At 38.3% G+C, this 20,819-nt stretch overlaps 1 protein-coding gene across 2 annotated transcripts; it reads left to right on the top strand.

Moving 5' to 3' along the window:
- The first annotated feature begins 3,346 nt into the window (after nucleotides 1–3,346).
- LOC137812022 (bifunctional 3-dehydroquinate dehydratase/shikimate dehydrogenase, chloroplastic-like) lies at nucleotides 3,347–19,788 on the top strand. Of its 2 annotated transcripts, none has more exons than XM_068613892.1 (11): nucleotides 3,347–3,468; nucleotides 3,625–3,842; nucleotides 3,998–4,103; nucleotides 16,836–17,054; nucleotides 17,396–17,742; nucleotides 18,064–18,127; nucleotides 18,237–18,345; nucleotides 18,450–18,593; nucleotides 18,846–18,994; nucleotides 19,187–19,349; nucleotides 19,457–19,788. In XM_068613892.1, exons 2-11 carry the CDS (start codon nucleotides 3,700–3,702, stop codon nucleotides 19,495–19,497), a joined length of 1,485 nt encoding a protein of 494 aa, XP_068469993.1. In that variant the 5' UTR covers nucleotides 3,347–3,468; nucleotides 3,625–3,699; the 3' UTR covers nucleotides 19,498–19,788. The 2 variants fall into 2 exon arrangements, with proteins under 2 accessions (XP_068469993.1, XP_068469992.1); XM_068613891.1 differs by having other exon boundaries at nucleotides 3,398–3,541.
- The last annotated feature ends 1,031 nt before the right edge of the window (nucleotides 19,789–20,819 follow it).

Genomic DNA, 20,819 nt, shown 5'->3' with positions numbered 1-20,819 from the left:
ATATGATCGTTTGCAAATCTCGAGGTGAGGTTTGGTGATAAGGTGCATTAAATGTTTGACAGATATGTGACTTTTGTTTTTTAAGAAAAAAACGTCGCTTGGATGGGCACTATTCAATCAGATGTCCTTAACAGTTGAGATGTGGTGTCGTTTCATATATCGAGCAACGCTAACCATTGGATAGGGGAAAATCTAATGGTTCCAAACGAAGACGTGATAATCTTTCTCCTCCTTAGTTTTCTATAAATAGGGTGACATTTGAAGGAAGTAAGGTTTACGCTTTCCCTACTTTTCAAGAGTTTATTAAGAGCTCTGAGTGTCGATTCTTCCAACTTTCTTTCATTCTTACGTCACCCGTGTTAGTAATGTCTTCTTCTTCTTCCGATTCCCCTAATAGTGTCATTAATGTCGAGTCTTATGAGGTCACTCACACTGCATCTGACAGTGCGAGGGAAGTGAGTGGTTCAGACCACTCAGTCGATCAGTCATCTAAGGGTCTGAGCTATGAGTGGGTCGACTCCTCTGTCTTAAGTATCCCTACTAGCTTTAGGATTCCAATAGCTTAGATAAAAAATTTATCCAAGATTGCTTTCATAAAACCTGATTGTCCTTTGGACGTGGTGGCGGCTGATATCTATGGTCATACCGAACAAGACTGTCACGGTCGGGGAAATGCACCCCAAGATTTCTTTTTTTGTTTATAATACCTTTTTTTTAGACCTGCATATTACCCTACCTTTTGATGATTTTACTATGGAGGGTCCTTCGAATCCTCAATGTTGCTCCTACCCAACTATACCCCAACTCGTGAGCGACCCTTCAGGCATTCCGAGTTCTTTGTGACATTTTTAAGCTTATTCCCACACCACAGTCATTTTTGTTTTATTATAGTACTCGTCCGAGCACTCTTGTGAGTTGGTTGTCCTTATCAAGCTGATCGGGGAATGTTCGTTTTGCAACCTTCACTACCTCATACAAGAACTTCAAAGAAAAATACTTCAAAATATTCGTAGAGCCGAACGACCGATACTACTTTTATAATACAGAAGGGCGAACAAAGTTCCCCTTTCATTGGACCCAAAATCCAACCCAACTTGGTACTTGGCCAAGGTCATCTATGTCGCCGCTGGACCAGTTGATTCTGGTAGTTTTTTATCAACTTCCATTTAAGTTACCTACCCGGGAGCTAATAGCATTATACGGGTCGTCCAAGAAGTGGAAGGACTTTAATGGTATGTAGATTTCTTATGTTTACGGTTATATTCGTTATGTTGATGTCGTTTAATTTCGTTTGTGTCCTTCAGCTATCATTAATCAGATGAATCCATCTTTGGGAGGTTTTATGACCAACCAAAGACGTCAGACTAACAGGAAAGTAAGCAGCTTTGAGATGATTGGGAAGGGCAACCCGATTGTGTTTGGTTGATGTGGTTCCACCTAGCGACCGACCATGACAGTTCCTTTAGGTGAAAAGGCGGGATCATCCTCTCAGCAGCCCTCCATGCTAAATCCACATTTTTAAGTAGCGCAGGGTGTACAAATCGGCTTGTTGTCCGAAAATGAAAGTGTGTTGGCGGTTGTCTCCACTATCAACTTGATTGTCGAGTTGATTGAATTGCAAAATCGAAATATGGTGGTTGGCAAGACCCTGGGTGAGGAGTTGGAAATGACAAAAACTATGGCGGTGCCCAAGTTAAAAATGGAACTGGCGGAGTCGGGCAATTCTTTGAAGGCAACATTGGAGGCGGTCGAGGCGTGTAGGAAAAAATGCGCCAAGATAGCGTGACAGCTGAAAAGGCCCAAGAGGCCTTGATAGTCGAGATTGAGGCGGGAAAGGCCGAGTTGCGAAGGTAAGGTCGGAGACTGAAGAGAAGGAAATGGCACTCTCTGCTGAGGTAGAAAAGTGTCATTCTTCCAAGCTTCGCCTAAGTGAAGAGTACTTCTGCCAAGATCTTCGGCAGGTGGTCTTCTTTCACGGCATACCTGCCGAAGATGCACGATATGACATTGAAAAAGGATGTTGTGGAAGGGAAGTTGGTGTCGCTTGGTAGAGGTGTCGACGAAGAGATGAATGAAGGAAATATTGGAGAAAGTGCTACACCACTCAATGAGTCAGATGCATCTTTTGAGGAAATACTATAACCACTTTAAGTGGGATATCCTGGATTCGGGGTGTGGGCAGAAAACAATTTATTTTAACTTGAACATTTTCATACGCTTGACTACTTTAGCTTTCGTGTATGGATCGATCAACATGTGTACATTCTTTGTGTTTTTAGCCTTACTCGTTTTCGTAGAATAGCTGGTTGACCGAGCCTAGATTTCTTTCAATAATTAATTGTCATGATACTACATTATGAATCGATATCTAAGGATAAAATAAGTATACAAAGCTATATCTGACCGTCGAGTAGATAGAAAAAAAAATATACACTTCGTAAATTAATAAACATAACTCGATCATTTGTGAATAAAATATGATGGAATGAACGACGAAGTATAATAAAACTTTAACACTTATTTTGAAGGACACATGGTTTGAACGAATAAGAAGTAGGAATTTCCAATTATATTCAATTCTAACCTTCATTAAATGGTAAGAAATATTTTTGTTCCGGTTGCTCGATGTGATATTTAATTTATTCATATCGCTCAATGCGATATTTTATTTTATTCCAACTGCCCGATGCGATATTTTGTGGTTCGGATTGCATCTAGCGATAATTGTATCAAAATGCACGGGTCGAGACCGAACTTCTCGATAAATGCAATTGAAGTTGCGACTCCTTAATTCTATTTGAACCACTATTTGTGGTATTTAATTAAGCTGGTTGAGGGGTTATTCTCAATGAATTCGGTTGGAGTTGGTACTCTTTATCATTTCTAACCGTTTGGTCAGACTAATTATTTGGAAAACAAGATAATTTTAAAGTGCCTCGTTAAAATCTTCTTGGTTGAAATCCCTCTTTAGGGATAAAACAACCGAACAAGGAAATAGTACACTATTTTATTAAATTTCATCAACTACAATAAAATTTGATATGCGTGACATTCCACGTTCTCAGTACATGTTTCCCTGATAAATATTCTAAGTAATAAGCTCCATCGACCATTGTGTCTATAATGCGGAACGACCCTTCCTAGTTGCTCGGAAAAAAAAAATGTTTCTATCTCCAACTGGATCCAACTAATGTGTACATAATATTTGGAACAACAAATTATAAGTTTCTTCTATCACTTCCATGTTTATCTCCGGCTTAAGTTCAATGTTTGTTTAACACCTTCATTTTATTTTATGCTTAAATAAAATATTTCTCTATCACCTATGTGTTTACTTCTTTATACTCCTTTCTTCAACGGACATGGTGATAAGGATAAGTTCTCAAACTATATTTAAATCACTTTGGTCCTCAAGTTTATCTTACTATATATATAACAACACTCTTATTGCAACCAACTCACATATATGTATAGTTCTCTTCATCTCTTCCAAAATCCCATTCTCACCTCAATTTTTCAAATGGATTCTCCCAACGTTCTCGTAACTCACCCTCTTTTCTTCCCTACTTCTCTTCCACTGCTTCATTTCGTCCCTAATGTTTGTTTGCTTTTGCATTTCTTCAGTTCACGGCTCCATCAGTACGTCGGAATAATGCAACCTTAATCTGCGCCCCTGTAATAGCGGAATCAGTTGAAAAAATGAAGATCGATATGCACAAAGCAAAAGCTGAAGGTGCTGACCTCGTCGAAATTCGGTTGGACTCTTTGAACACCTTCGATCCTTTTCAAGACATCAACGCTCTCATTCAGCACCGTCCACTGCCATTGTTGTTCACATACAGGTTGACAAAGCCTCTCTCTCTCTCTCTCTTTCCCTGTGTTTTGTTATCATCATGTTCTAGTTAAAGGAAAAAAATGCGTTGAGCATTAGCTATGATTTGATTTGGAATTGGGAGATTTGAGCATTTTGAATGATGAAGTTGAATGGTTTTCTAAGGCCGAAATGGGAGGGTGGTATGTACGATGGTGATGAAAACAAACGGTTGGATGCACTAAGGGTAGCCATGGAGTTGGGAGCTGATTACGTTGACGTTGAACTTCAGGTTCATCTACTCTCACATTACCTTCTTTACATGAGTTCATCTTACATCTCAATAAATTAATATTTTTTTTAATTTAAAATATTATTATATTAAATATATGTTTTTCACGTGTATATCATGTTAAAGAAACTTTTTCTCTTTTTATATACATACAAATTCGTAATAAAATATATTATTATAATAAAAAAATTGAAAAAAAATAAAATAACATGATAGATTTAAAAATAAATATATATAATAAAAAATAAATTTATAATTAAATAATATAAAAAATATTAAAATAATAATATTAGGAATTATAACTTCATTATATAAAAGTTGAGATTATGAATATATATTATAATTATTAGTCATTGGGGTCGTTTTCTTTCTTGTCAGTATTTTGGGTACAGATACAGGCTTTGTTCCAATAAATGTTACAGGACCATCATGTTATGTAATAAAAAAAATGTACGTGAATAAATGATTACGTCACAAAAACATTATATCGATAAATGATGTTGATAGAAGCTAAAACTAAAAATAATAGTTATTAAAAAATAACTTATTCATAGATACCAAAACAAAAATAAATAAAAAATAACATATTTACAACTACTCAAATAAATAAAAAAGTGACAGAAAATAAAAAAAAAACGGTAAAGAAACCCTTGATAAGGACTAAATTTAAAAAATGAAAAATTACAAAAATTATTAAGCATTAAACTAAAATTAATTGATAAATATCTTCAAAATAATTGATCGACATCAATTAATTTTCGTAGAGTAACTATCGATTATCATAATATTATGACAATTTTACTAGAAAAGTTGCTTACAGCTACATCTCATGTTTAGGCTTTGTTACTTTCTTAAATTTTTTTTAAAGACAGATTTTGGTGGACCACTTGAGAGAATTATGTTATGCAACTCCATAGTTTTAAACTTTATATAATTTGATTTTTTTTTCATTTTAAATTGTACATTTTGGTGATATTTATGATACGCAGATAAATATCACACTTTTATCAATAAAAATATTGTGTATTCAACTAAATAGGCAAGGTTGTATGTTTTCATATGTGGTGAACAATACACTATTTGTACAACTCGTGCAACCAACTTAATGATGATGTGAAATCTAACTTCATATACGAACAAAATATTCAACGATGGGAGATACAATACTGCTAACATATCATTCAAAGTAATTGTTATCTCACCAACATGTGGAAATTGTTGTTGCATGGTACCACCTTTCCGCGAAGGCTAAAACGAGAAATTTATTAGCGGTCTCATAACTAACGTTTCACATTAGCAACAATCCAATATTGAGTACCACAACCTCAATTTGGAGATAAGGGTTTCAAAACTTACTTAACTTATGTCCATGGGAGACCAACTTCAATTCCCCTTGATCCTCACCCTCCACAATCTACAAGTCACGTGGTTAGCGTAATTCAGTAGCAAGAACGTATCAATAGGTCCCCTAACAAATCTTAATTGCTCATCATGTTTTACACAACGACAGCTTGTTCCACATGCCTTCTACAAATCAATATCGTCGATCTTTGTTTAGCTTCCATTTGCAATGATCTACCTGTGGTCCTGATCATATATGCCAACAATAACAACTACATGATACAATCATTAAACTCTTTTTAAATAAGTTATAGGTATAATTATCTTATTCGTCCCTACATTTAGGGTCAATATTCAATTTAATATGGTGGTTTTTAAAAAAAATCAATTTTGTCCCTATGTTTTTAAAAATGTATCCAAATTGGTCATTTGTGTTAAATCCCACCTTATGACGTGAAGTATTGTTTATGTGGCAGAGAGAGTTGGGATTGGGTGTTGTGTGAGGTCTGAGGTATCAAGTGGCGTGGATTGACAAATTAGGGAAAAATCAATTGAGGGTTTAGGGTTTTTTGAATTGTAGTGATTGTGTGAGGAACGACCTTGCGAGCGCATAAACCAATCTTAGTCTCGACATTGGAGTGAGGCGGCGCGTGTTCCTCTGTAGTGGCACAAGAAGACATTTGGATGTTTCGGGGAAATAAAAAGTCTGGAAATAAGATTCATGGTTGGGGGTGAGGTCGAGGCTACACGAAAGCATGTGGCGCATGAAGCCCGATGGAACGTAGATTTTGGTAATGTCGTTTTGCAAACAGTGGTCAGTACCCAGGTGGGAGTGAAGTCTAGATTATCTCCCTCTTCTCCTCTTCCGCCATTCATCCCTCTCTCTGTCTTCTTTCTCTCTTTGTGTTTTAGATGATTATTGACTCTGACCGTTCATTCACCATCATAACACCAAACAACCATTCCAAACAACGTTCTTTTTCATATAAAAAAATCTAAAATACACCTCTCATTTTCCATTTGAATAGAATACTTATGAATTTATAAATTTCAGGAGTTAATAACCCTTACACCATTTTAATAAAAATAATCATAATCTATCACAGTTACATTGTTCTTACCCTTCCAAAATCATAACTTTCTCAACAATAATCCCTCCTCAAATTGATAGAATAGAATATTTTGTCATTATTGCTTATAATTAGTCCCTTGTAATTAGGCTGTCATTATTGCTTATAATTAGTCCCTTGTAATTAGGCTGGACAATAATTCACAATAATTGTATATATGATATTCAAGATGTAAGAGAATGGAATCCCCGCGCCCCTTCTCATTCATCTTGAATATCATATATACAATTATTGTGAATTATTGTCCAGCCTAATTACAAGGGACTAATTATAAGCAATAATGACAAAATATTCTATTCTTAACCTGATTCCACTGCAGCAGCAGCCTGGAACCGTTTGGCAGACATTTTCCAGGACAATCAGAACGCTCGTGCTGTCACTCTTGAGCAAGAATTCTCTAACACTCGTATGGAGGATTTCGCCAATGTATCTGCCTACTGTCAGCGCCTCAAGATGCTCTCGGACCAGTTGAGGAATGTCGGCTCTCCTGTCAACAACCACCGTCTGGTCCTTCAACTGATATCTGGACTTCCAGAAGCTTACCGCAGCGTTGCAACCATGATTCGACAGAGTAATCCTCTACCAGCCTTCTATCAGGCTCGCTCTATGCTTACTTTGGAAGAAGCAGATATGGCTAAAATGACAAGCACGGGCTCTCATACAGTCTTGCACACCACTCAGCAGCAACCCTCTACCGACACCTCTCAGCAGAACACCCGTCACTCTGGCAACCGCTCTCACCCTCGTGGCAACCAAGGCCGCGGAGGTAGGCGTGGTAACCGCAGTGCATCTCGGTCTGGCGCTTCCAATACTCCTCCATCATGGTCCTCTCCTCCTTGGCAGCAACAGCAACAGTATCCAGCCTGGCACCAATGGGGTTGGTCTCCACCACCATGGACCATGCCTCCGTGCCCATATCCCACATCTCAGTGGACACGCCCTACCGGTCCTCCGAAGCCAGGCATCCTAGGACAGCGTCCTCAGGCATATATTGCTACTACATCTCCGACACCGACAGACATCGAGGCAGCTATGCACACCATGTCTCTCCAGACTCCTGACGCTCCGTGGAACATGGATACTGGCGCATCAACTCACACATAAGCATCACAAGGTAATCTCTCGTCTTATCTTCCTTTACGTAATTCAAATCAGAAAGTCATTGTTGGTAATGGCCATAGTATTCCAATTCACGGCACCGGACACACACAAATAGCCACCCCTTACAAACCTCTACACTTAAACAATGTCCTACATGCCCCGAATATTATTAAAAATTTAATTTCTGTTAGGCGACTCACCACTGACAACAATGTCTCTGTTTCCTTTGACCCTTTCGGTTTTACTGTCTCTGATTTTCAGACAGGGATGCCTCTCATGAGATGTGACAGCCTTGGCGATCTATATCCAGTCACCACCTCCCCAAGTTTTGTTGGTCTTACGTCTAGTCTCTGGCACGGTCGCCTTGGTCATCCTGGCGCCCACGCTTTAAATTCCCTTCGCAATAATAAGTTCATATGTTGTGAACCTTTTAATTCTTCTGTTATTTGTGACTCTTGTGTTTTAGGCAAGCAGGTTAAATTGCCATTTCTTACCTCTCAAACAATAACTTTGATGCCCTTTGATATTTTACATAGTGATTTGTGGACTTCTCCAATTTTAAGTTCTGCTGGTCATAAATATTATGTTCTCTTCTTAGATGATTTTACAAATTGTGGACCTTCCCTATTAGTCGAAAATCTCAAGTTTTTGAAATGTTTCAGTCACTTACTAATCTTATTCAAACACAATTTTCGCTAAGTGTAAAATCTTTTCAGTGTGACAATGGCGGTGAATATAATAATGAGCTATTCCAACAATATTGCGCCAACCATGGTCTTGTTTTTCGCTTCTCTTGTCCTCACACATCCTCACAAAATGGGAAAGTCGAACGAAAAATAAGAACCATTAATAATATGATGCGCACCATGCTAGCCTATTCTTCTGTTCCCCAATCATTTTGGCATCATGCCCTTCACATGGCAACTTACCTGTTAAATATTCTTCCCTGCAAAACACTTCAAAATACGTCACCTACACAACTCCTATACCATCGTGATCCCACCTACACACACTTACGAGTCTTTGGTTGCCTATGTTATCCGTTACTCCCGTCATCTACCATTCACAAGCTACAACCTCGCTCTACCCCGTGTGTCTTTTTGGGTTATCCTTCCAATCATAGAGGTTACAAATGCTTTGATTTGTCAAACAGAAAATTAATAATTTCGAGGCATGTCATCTTTGATGAAACTCAATTTCCCTTCACCAAGATACACTCACCCTCACCCCACTCTTATCACTTTCTAAACGATGCCCCACACCCCTACCTCATCCATCAGTGGCAAAATCAAATACCACCACCAGCCACACATAACCAATTACCAACCATCACTGACCAGCCACCCCCATCAACTAACCTACAATCATCGACCCTTACCCCTCCAATCAACCCACCCACTACAATCTCCAATAGCTCACCCCCACCAATTCAACCACCACCTACACGTACTATCACCACCCGTAGTATGCAAGGCATTACCAAACCCCGTAAACTATTTAACTTATCAATTTCTCACTCAAACCACTCCATCTCTCCATTACCCAAAAATCACAAAATAGCCCTATCAGACCCCAATTGGAAATCCGCAATGAAATCTGAATTTGATGCTCTTATTAGAAATAAGACGTGGGATTTAGTTCCTCGTCCTTGTGATGCCAATCTCATTCGATGCATGTGGATTTTCAAACATAAGAAAAATTCTGATGGCTCCTTTGAGCGCTATAAGGCTCGCCTTGTTTGTGATGGCAGGTCACAGGTTGCAGGTGTGGATTGTGATGAGACTTTCAGCCCGGTGGTCAAACCGGCTACTATTAGAACAGTACTCACCATTGCTCTCTCTAAATCCTGGCCCATTCATCAACTGGATGTCCAGAACGCTTTTCTACATGGTGATCTTCATGAGACTGTTTATATGCATCAACCATTAGGTTTCCATGATTCTCATCATCCAGATTATGTTTGTCGTCTGAAGAAATCACTCTATGGTCTCAAGCAAGCACCTAGAGCATGGTACCAACGCTTTGCAGACTATGTAACTACCATTGGGTTTCGACATAGCACATCAGACCACTCTCTCTTCATCTATCGACAACACTCTGACATGGCCTACATTCTTCTTTATGTGGACGACATCATTCTTATTACCTCTACTCATGTCCTTCGCAAATCAATTATGTCATTATTGGCTACTGAATTTGCAATGAAAGATCTTGGTCCGTTGAGTTACTTTCTGGGCATCGCTGTCTCTCGCCACCCTGGCGGCATTTTTCTCAGTCAAAGCACCTATGCTTCTAAAATCCTTGAACGTGCTGGAATGACATCCTGCAAACCGACTGCCACACCTGTCGATACCAAACAGAAACTCAGCACGTCATCTGACACTCCTTATGAGGATCCCTCTCTCTATCGCAGTCTTGCAGGAGCCTTACAGTACCTCACATTCACTAGACCTGACATCTCATATGCGGTTCAGCAAATCTGTCTCCACATGCATGCACCCACGACAGAACACATGCTTGCTCTCAAACGCATCCTTCGGTATGTCCAGGGCACCATACACTTTGGTCTACATTTATCACCATCCCCCATTACAAAACTCATCTCCTACACTGACGCTGATTGGGGTGGATGTCCTGACACCAGACGCTCCACATCTGGGTACTGTGTTTTTCTGGGTGACAACCTTATATCTTGGTCTTCCAAAAGACAGCCCACTCTCTCCCGTTCCAGTGCAGAAGCAGAATACAGAGGTGTTGCTAATGTTGTATCTGAGTCATGTTGGCTTCGCAATCTCTTACTAGAGCTCCATTTCCTATTCCTCAGGCCACTTTGGTGTATTGTGACAATGTCAGTGCAATGTATCTCTCTGGTAATCCTGTTCAACATCAGCGTACCAAGAACATTGAAATGGACATTCACTTTGTACGGGAAAAAGTAGCTCGTGGTCAGGCACGCGTACTTCATGTTCCATCTCGACATCAGATTGCAGATATCTTCACCAAAGGACTTCCTCGTATTCTCTTCGATGATTTCCGGACCAGTCTCAGCGTCCGTGAACCTCCCGCTTCGACTGCGGGGGTGTGATAGAATAGAATATTAAGAATAGAATATTTTGTCATTATTGCTTATAATTAGTCCCTTGTAATTAGGCTGTCATTATTGCTTATAATTAGTCCCTTGTAATTAGGCTGGACAATAATTCACAATAATTGTATATATGATATTCAAGATGAATGAGAAGGGGCGCGGGGATTCCATTCTCTTACACAAATATCTAAAATCAACATTTTTCCATCATTCCTCATATATCTAAAATAAACATTTTTCCATCATTGCTGAAATCAAATTTGCTTTTAAGTGGAGATTATTTGTTATTTGGACGGTCTTATCATATACTACCAACAAACGTCATTGTTTTGCCCACCATCCAAAAATTTTAACGACAAGAAGAAACCCTAACCTTCACACTTTATTAATATCGGTCAAACTCAATGTCATGTCACCTCACTCAACACTCAATCTTATGTGTCTTTAAATTGACAGTCCACATGAACACTTCTCTTTATCACATAAACACCATTTCACGTCATAAAGTGAAATTTAACAAAAATAACCAATTTAAATATATTTTAAAAATCAAATGACTAAATTAAATATTAACCTTAAATATAAAAAAAAATAAAATAATTATACCTAAATTATATATATATAATACACAATTCAAAAAATATTTTTAAATTCAGAAACACATTTCGAAATACAGAATCTAAAATATATAAATACATTTAAAATTTCGCATTTGTGAATGTATTTTCAGATTTAAATACAGAAACCACAAAACCAACAATGAAGAAAAGATAACATAAATACTTACGATATACGATGCAGTTTTGATAAGGTTCTTGCACTCGATAACGAAAGAAGTCGAAAGGACAGGGGTGCAGAGCTTAGGACAGGGGTGCAGACGTAGTTTCGTCTTGTCAATGTTACAATTTAAATTTACGAGGTTGCAGAATTGATAGGTCCCACCTTAAACTTCTTGTCACGTTTAATTGAGATGACACACACTTGCCATTGTTAAAAATTTACAAATAGCCATATCAATATGGTAATTCTTTGTTGAAAATTAATTCTAAGATTTTAATTGTAGGATAATAATGGTTAAATATTTTTTTGTATGTCTCTTTTTTTAGTTCTCTAAATATGCTACTTTTTTAATAAAATATAAATAAGTTACTTTTTATTTTATTTCGTATACAAATGTCACTTTTATTTCAGTGTTGTTTGTAAATATGTTTTTTTTATTCCTTGCAAATATCAAATTTACCAATATCTTTTATTTTAATCTTTAATAACAAGGACCCTTTTCTTGACGGGGGGCTTCACATTTTTTCATAATGTAGCACGTGATAAAATTGTTACACTTAATTGAGCAAATTAACGACAAGCACAAGAAAATAAATAATGTTCCTACAAGACCTAAACCCTGCAGAACACTTTCTCTTATTGCAATCTTCTCGTCTTTCTGGTCTTTCGGTTAGTCTTCTTTCGGCTGGATCTCCTTTGGTCTGGACACGATGGGGGTACCTACGAAGACACTCCGACGATCAAGTCAGACCGAGAGCAAAGTACCAGAAGAGTGGGGAGTGAATAGTTACCTTGAGTGTTGTGCCTCTTCTGCTATTTATACTGCTCTAAATGGGCTATGGCTGTTATGGGCCTTCTTTGGGTCCAAACGAAGGCCCAATTATGCCTTAACCGTGCTTATCACCTAAGTTGGCTTGTTTATACCTAATTATGTGTTTAGCTTTGCATCTTGTCGTCTAGTCGGCTTGGTCGTCTGGTCGGCCTTTCGGCCATCAGGTAGTACATATGCCCCCCAGGCTCGAGTGAGTTGGTTTAAACGTAACGTAGAGTCGAATTGCCGTGAGTATTCGCATGCCGATTGTGTTCGTGATTGTTTTGTTGTTGGATGTCGAGTGTGGTTACTTCTACTCGAGGCGCGTGTAGATGTAGTGGTGAAAGACGTATGCTAGATGTAATGTTTGGCGGAGAGGTTTTCTTTCGAACTTTCTTGGCCGAGAGGCCGAGAGGTTTTTCTTTCATATTCTCGACAGGGATTCACTTGGGTGAATTCTTCCTTGGCCGAGAGGTTTTCTTGCGAACTCTCTTGGCTGAGAGGCCGAGAGGTTTTTCTTTCGTACTCTCGGCAGGGATTCACTTGGGTGAATTTTTCCTTGGCCGAGATGTTTTCCTTTCGTACTCTCGGCAGGGATTCACTTGGGTGAATTCTTCCTTGGCCGAGAGGTTTTCTTCCGTACTCTCGGCAGGGATTCACTTGGGTGAATTCTTCCTTGGCCAAGAGGTTTTCTTTCGAACTCTCTTGGCCGAGAGGCTTTTCTTTCGTACTCTCGACAGGGATCACTTGGGTGAATTCTTTCTTGACCGAGAGGTTTTCTTTCGAACTCTCTTGACCGAAAGGCTGAGTTTCATCCGTAGTCTCGATAGGGATTCACTTGGGTGAATTCTTCCTTGGCCGAGAGGTTTTTCTTTCGTACTCTCGGCAGGGATTCACTTGGGTGAATTCTTCCTTGGCCGAGATGTTTTCCTTTCGTACTCTCGGCAGGGATTCACTTGGGTGAATTCTTCCTTGGCCGAGAGGTTTTCTTCCGTACTCTCGGCAGGGATCACTTGGGTGAATTCTTCCTTGGCCAAGAGGTTTTCTTTCGAACTCTCTTGGCCGAAAGGCCGAGAGGTTTTCATCCGTACTCTTGACAGGGATTCACTTTGGTGAATTCTTCCTTGGCCAAGAGGTTTTCTTTCGAACTCTCTTGGCCGAAAGGTTGAGAAGTTTTCATCCGTACTCTCGACAGGGATTCACTTTGGTGAATTCTTCCTTGGCCGAGAGGTTTTTTTTCAACTCTCTTGGCCGAGAGGCTTTTCTTTCGTACTCTCAGCAGGGATCACTTGGGTGAATTCTTCCTTGGCCGAGAGGTTTTCTTTCAACTCTCTTGGCCGAGAAGCCGAGAGGCTTTTCTTTCGTACTCTCGGCAGGGATCACTTGGGTGAATTCTTCCTTAGCCGAGAGGTTTTCTTTCAACTCTCTTGGCCGAGAGGCTTTTCTTTCGTACTCTCGGCAGGGATTCACTTGGGTGAATTCTTCCTTGGCCGAGAGGTTTTTCTTTTGTACTCTCGGCAGGGATTCACTTGGGTGAATTCTTCCTTGGCCGAGATGTTTTCTTCCGTACTCTCGGCAGGGATCACTTGGGTGAATTCTTCCTTGGCCAAGAGGTTTTCTTTCGAACTCTCTTGGCCGAAAGGCCGAGAGGTTTTCATCCGTACTCTCGACAGGGATTCACTTTGGTGAATTCTTCCTTGGCCAAGAGGTTTTCTTTCGAACGGCCGAGAGGTTTTCATCCGTACTCTCGACAGGGATTCACTTTGGTGAATTCTTCCTTGGCCAAGAGGTTTTCTTTCAACTCTCTTGGCCGAGAGGCTTTTCTTTCGTTCTCTCGGCAGGGATCACTTGGGTGAATTCTTCCTTGGCCGAGAGGTTTTCTTTCAACTCTCTTGGCCGAGAGGCTTTTCTTTCGTACTCTCGGCAGGGATTCACTTGGGTGAATTCTTCCTTGGCCGAGAGGTTTTCTTTCAACTCTCTTGGCCGAGAGGCCGAGAGGCTTTTCTTTCGTACTCTCGGCAGGGATCACTTGGGTGAATTCTTCCTTAGCCGAGAGGTTTTCTTTCAACTCTCTTGGCCGAGAGGCTTTTCTTTCGTACTCTCGGCAGGGATTCACTTGGGTGAATTCTTCCTTGGCCGAGAGGTTTTTCTTTTGTACTCTCGGCAGGGATTCACTTGGGTGAATTCTTCCTTGGCCGAGAGGTTTTCTTCCGTACTCTCGGCAGGGATCACTTGGGTGAATTCTTCCTTGGCCAAGAGGGTTTCTTTCGAACTCTCTTGGCCGAAAGGCCGAGAGGTTTTCATCCGTACTCTCGACAGGGATTCACTTTGGTGAATTCTTCCTTGGCCAAGAGGTTTTCTTTCGAACTCTCTTGGCCGAAAGGCCGAGAGGTTTTCATCCGTACTCTCGACAGGGATTCACTTTGGTGAATTCTTCCTTGGCCGAGAGGTTTTCTTTCAACTCTCTTGGCCGAAAGGCCGAGAGGTTTTCATCCGTACTCTCGACAGGGATTCACTTGGGTGAATTCTTCCTTGACCAAGAGGTTTTCTTTCAACTCTCTTGGCCGAGAGGTTTTTCTTTCGAAGGAATTCATACGTAGCTGGTAAGTCTAATTTCATTAAATGTGGTGCCTCGTTAAAACCTCTTCAATCAAAAACCCTTGGGAAAAAAGATTGAAGGTAGGAAAGAGTACACCCTTAATACATATCAGCTAAAATACATTTTCAAACAATTGGCGTTCCATGTCTTGGGAACTCCCCGTCCTCTCAGGTTCATCAGGTGCTCGAGCCTTGTTTAGGAATTCTTTCAATTCCTCCAGCTGCATGTATTTGGTGGCTTTTTGGCGCAACTCATCCATTGTCGTGGTCGGCTGCATGCATAAACTATCAAAAAACGGTCCCGGCTTTAGCGCAGTTACCATGTGGTGCATCGCCACTTCGGGACTTAGGTTCCGTATGTCCAAAGCCATCTCGTTAAATCTGTCCATAAAGGCTCTCAAGGACTTCGACTTCTCTTGTCGGATATTCACCAAGGCGATCGAAGTGAGGTGGTGTGGTCGGCTGGTAGTGAACTGAGCTCCGAACTTAGTTGCAAGTGTGTCAAAACAATCTATGGACTGAGCCGGTAGTCGGGTGAACCAGGTTAAGGCTGCTCCCTTAAGAGAGGTGGGAAATATTCGGCACCATAGCGCGTCTTCTGCCGTGTGCAAGCCAACCTGGGTTAGGTACGCGTTCACATGTTCGTCTGGGTTTGTGGTTCCATCATATTTATCCAACGTGGGATTGCTCCAGGTTCCTGGCAAGGGAACTTCAAGGACGGTTTCGGCAAAGGGGCTTCTTCGGGGTGTCGTGCCTAACACGTTATGCGAGGTCGGCCTTACGTTTTCCTGATACGAGCTTCCGACCTCATGTGTGTCCGCATTCGCGTGGTCCCCTGAGGGGATGTTATCCACGGCTTCCGATATTTCCGGCTTCTCAGCAAGCTTTTCTTTCATCCGAGCATTCTCCTTCCTCAAAGCTTCCATTTCCTTCTGCATCTTCAAGATTAACGTCATAGGGTCTGGATGGCTGGTTTCTTCTTGCGCATTCCTATCGTTACCCGTCATGTTCCTCGTAGTCACCATGTGGACAATTCGTGGGGTTTTTTCTTCTCGGTCCCACGGTGGACGCCAAAATGTTCCTACAAGACCTAAACCCTGCAGAACACTTCCTCTTACTGCAATCTTCTCGTCTTTCCGGTCTTTCGGTTAGTCTTCTTTCGGCTGGATCTCCTTTGGTCTGGACACGATGGGGGGTACCTGCGAAGACACTCCGACGATCAAGTCAGACCGAGAGCAAAGTACCAAAAGAGTGGGGAGTGAATAGTTACCTTGAGTGTTGTGCCTCTTCTGCTATTTATACTGCTCTAAATGGGCTATGGCTGTTATGGGCCTGCTTTAGGGTCCAAACGAAGGCCCAATTATGCCTTAACCGTGCTTATCACCTAAGTTGGCTTGTTTATACCTAATTATGTGTTTAGCTTTGCATCTTGTCGTCTAGTCGGCTTGGTCGTCTGGTCGGCCTTTCGGCCATCAGGTAGTACAAATAATTTTCAGGAAAAAAAAATAAGAACCAAAATCAACGCAACCAACAAAAAGGTTATTTTTAAGCCTACTCAATTTCAATTTTAACATATTGGGTAGAAAAAAAAATTACTTTTGACAACTCTACACTTAAAAATATTAAATTACACTAATTTATACTGTGAAATTTAATTTATTTTTTTTAATGTAAATTCACATTTTAAAAAAAAAGTTATTTTTATTTTCAATTATAATCTGGTAAATTATGAACATAACACTCTTTAATAAATTCTTGGGTAGGTTCTCTTCATATGATAATGGTGTGATTCTAGTACCTTAGCACCTTAGTTTTGGCAATATATTTATTTTGTTTAAACTATGAAAGTGAAATGAAAGTTTATCTATGTCATATCTCTAAAGGTAGCGCATGAGTTCTTTGACTCTGTACGTGGGAAGACATACAATCGAACGAGGGTGATTGTTTCATCTCACAACTTTAAACTTACTCCTTCAACTGAGGATCTATGTAACCTTGTAGCAAGAATACAAGCAACGGGAGCAGACATTGTGAAGATTGCAACAACTGCCTTGGACATTGCTGATGTCACACGCATGTTTCAAATAATGACGCATTCTCAAGTAAGTCACGTTTTAATTATCAATTATATATATCAATTTAATGATTTTATAGAGGTTTCATCTTATACATTAGTGACTTTAATTTGTGAATTGCAAAGATGAAACTGATGGGAAGTTAAATTCAGGAAGAGAGGTCACAGATATGTTATGCAGATTCTTATCTGAAGAAACAAGGAGAAATGCAGTTGCAACCAATGTAAATTTAATGAAACATTTGCCTTAACCATTTAAAACTATGTATTGATGGTTTTAGAAAGAATTTGTGAAGCACTTTGTTTTTGCATACAATTAACAAATACATCTGCATAAAAAACTTAGCATAGTATTTCTCTAATTTACAGGTTCCGTTCATTGGAATTGTTATGGGTGAAAGGGGGTTGATTTCTCGTATTCTGTGTGCAAAATTTGGTGGATATCTCACTTTTGGCATCCTAGAGTCAGGAGTAGTTTCAGCTCCTGGTGAACCTTCACTTAAAGATCTATTGTCTCTATACAATTTGAGACTACTGGCACCTGATACAAAAGTATGTGGGCTTATTGGAAAGCCTGTGAGTCCGAGTAAATCACCCATGTTATTGAATGAAGCCTTCAAGTCAGTTGGTTTTAATGGTGTTTATATAATTTTATTGGTGGATGACATTGCCAACTTTCTCAGGGCTTACTCTTCTACAGATTTTGTGGGATTCAGGTTCCAGCTTCTTATAAGAAAATTTCAATTTATATAATCTAATGTTAGATGCTTTTCCAAAGTGTGCTGTGGTCAGATTATGGTAACTTCTGGTTCTAGGTTCTTGTTAGCATGCTAAAATTCTTGCTTGATATATATATCAAGCAAGAATTTTCCACCTCTATTGTTAAACTCTTCTTTCTTCTTTTTCTGTTGCCTCTTATCTCTTTCTTATTTTTCAGGTCTCTAATACATTACTCTATTTCAGCCATTTTTTGTGTGTTGGATAGTTAAGCTTCTAAGAGAGCTACTTGAATTTGATATTTAGTATTTGTATTTCAGTGTTACCCTTCCTCACAAGGAGACAGCAGTTAAGTGTTGTGACGAGGTTGATCCAGTGGCTAAGGTAAAATGATTTACTTTGCATTACAGTATACGTTTCACAATTTTAGATCGATAATTGGAAATGATTTTATTCCGTTTATCTAAATTCTTCCAACTGGTTATGAACACAGTCTATAGGAGCTGTGAATTGCATTATAAGAAGACCAACTGACGGGAAATTAATCGGCTATAACACAGACTATGTTGGTGCTATTTCTGCAATTGAGGATGCATTACTAGGTAGTTGTCTGTCATCTTCAGTGGCTTACAAATGTTACTGTGATTGTTGTTGGTAACTGTTATTCTGAAGATGTTGTGTATGTACTTCAATTACTCCTGGCTAGGTAAACATAATGGTAGTAGCACAACTGTTTCGCCATTAGCTGGTAAGCTGTTTGTTGTCGTTGGGGCCGGTGGTGCCGGGAAAGCAGTTGCTTACGGTGCAAAAAAAAAAGGAGCAAGGGTTGTGATTGCGAACCGTACCTATGGTAAGCTTCATATGATTTTTTTGGATGTTTCTGACAAAACATCCTATGTAGGAGATGACTGATATGTGATCAATTCTTAATATTGGTGTTAAGGTTGAGAAATGTCTTCAGGTTCAGAAGAGAAAGATAATTTTAGTAAAAAGTCATATGGTTTTCAACTTTTCTAACAGAAACAATCACAAGTATTGTTTTCCTGTCTATTTTGAACATATTTATGGCACATTATATATGTATTGCACTGTTTATATATAGACAGGGCCAGAAAACTTGCTGATGCAGTTGGAGGAGAGGCTTTAGCTCTTGCTGATTTAGATAATTACCATTCAGAAGATGGTATGATTCTTGCAAACACAACATCAATTGGAATGGTACCAAAAGTTGACCAGACGCCTATTTCTAAGGTTTGCTCCTTTAATATGGATGTGCCATACAATTAGGACCTTGAAAAGTTGGTGGTGTAAGTTTCCAATTTGATATGTAATTGCCAATCATATCTTCTTCCATTTGCTGATGAAGTTGGATTTCTTTTCAGATGAGATATGATTATTGGTGTATTGTATGAAAATGGTTATTTCATTTTTGGGTTTTTGCAGCATGCTTTGAAACATTACTCCCTAGTTTTTTATGCTGTGTACACACCCAAGATGACTAGGCTCTTGAAAGAAGCAGAAGAAGCAGGAGCCACTATTGTAACAGGATTTGAGATGTTTATAGGGCAAGCATATGGGCAATTTGAGAATTTCACTGGATTGCCTGGTAAGCTGAATGTAAAAATTTAATTCAAGAGAGTTTCATTTCACGTGTTAATTCATCCAATTGATTTTGAAAACTAGTATTTCTTTGATTGTATTTTGAATTTGCAGCACCAAAGGAGCTCTTCAGAAAAATTATGAAAGACTATTAATGAGGTTTTGCAACTCACTATCCTTATCCAATTGATTTTGAAATCTTGTATTTCTTTGATGAAACTCGCTTATTTTCATAAGATTGTCAAATCAAACTAATTGTTTACTTCTTAACAACATTCTAAACAACTTAACAACTTGTTGTGTATTTAATTCTATTCTATATATTCGATGTATAACTCATATCTTACTAGTTATATTGTAATAGTCTTAGACAAAGACTATTATTAATACTAGTGGAAACACAGACGCGCAAGTGATTGCGCCTATGTCTACATTTTTCTCTTTTACTTAATTTTTACGATGATAGAAATAATTTTGAATGATTCGAAATTGAAAATAAAAAAATGGAGTGCAGAGAGTGATTAAGAGTGAATGTTATTTTCTTTTATATGTGAGATTTGGTGTGGAAATGTGAGCGTATGCTCTTTTTGTTGCCTTAAAATAAGGAACTAAAAAAAGAGTGAAGAAGTCATATAAAAACTGTACATTAATATTAATTTAAAAAAATAAAAAATAATTTTATTTTTTAAGTAATTCATATGAAATGAAAAAATACTATATTGTATTAATAAAATGAAATATATTAAATAAGAGTAAAATCAGAAAAAAATTGTGTATAAAAAAACGGTTGTCACTCTAATAGTATTATTTTGGTTAGGATAGTGTTATGATGTTTTATACTTAAAAAAAATCAAATACTCACAAAATGGAAAATTAAAAGATATTGGTATACTTATACAAAAATAAATATAGATAAGATGAAAGTAATTCAGAACACATATGTTATGAACGGTATAAAAAAACTAAAGCAAAAATATATTACTTTAAAAAAAATGATTTATTAAAATTGATCTTCACTTAGATACCTCCTACTAATATGATCTCATCAATAAAAAAAATAAGATACCTCCCACTAGTATTCTCTCATTAAGAAAGAAAGAAATAAAATATTTTTGTATACTTTCTAGAAAAAAAATATATTATTTATGCAATTAAATTATATATTTTTAAATAATTAAATTATTTTTAAAAAAATTATTCCTTCTATTTATTTTTTAAAAAATTGTATAGATTTTTTAATAGTAATTTTATTTAAATGAGTATTAATCAACTTTTTTATTTTCAGAAATTTAAATCTTTTTATTTATCAATTTAAATTACTGTTACGTTGAATTTGTTTTTTTACCATTTTTCTATGTGTAGCATCATGTAATTTAATGAAACATTAGTTACTTCAATTTATAATATTAGATATATTTTAATTTTGAAATGCATAAGAAATTATAAAGTAACCCAATAATATTAAAAATAGTACAAT

The sequence above is a fragment of the Phaseolus vulgaris genome, chromosome 2 (assembly GCF_000499845.2).
Source record: "Phaseolus vulgaris cultivar G19833 chromosome 2, P. vulgaris v2.0, whole genome shotgun sequence".
NCBI classification, from domain to species: Eukaryota; Viridiplantae; Streptophyta; class Magnoliopsida; order Fabales; family Fabaceae; genus Phaseolus; species Phaseolus vulgaris.
Note: the sequence above shows the minus strand (reverse complement) of the source record. Positions and strands in the feature narration are given on the sequence as shown.

Excerpts from the sequence above, each read along its gene's own strand:
- LOC137812022 (XM_068613891.1), top strand. The coding sequence starts at position 3,467 with ATGTATAGTTCTCTTCATCTCTTCCAAAATCCCATTCTCACCTCAATT. Across the intron at positions 18,346-18,449 it reads AATTGAGGATGCATTACTAG|GTAAACATAATGGTAGTAGC; the intron begins GTAGTTGTCTGT and ends ACTCCTGGCTAG. Across the intron at positions 19,350-19,456 it reads GAATTTCACTGGATTGCCTG|CACCAAAGGAGCTCTTCAGA; the intron begins GTAAGCTGAATG and ends TTGAATTTGCAG.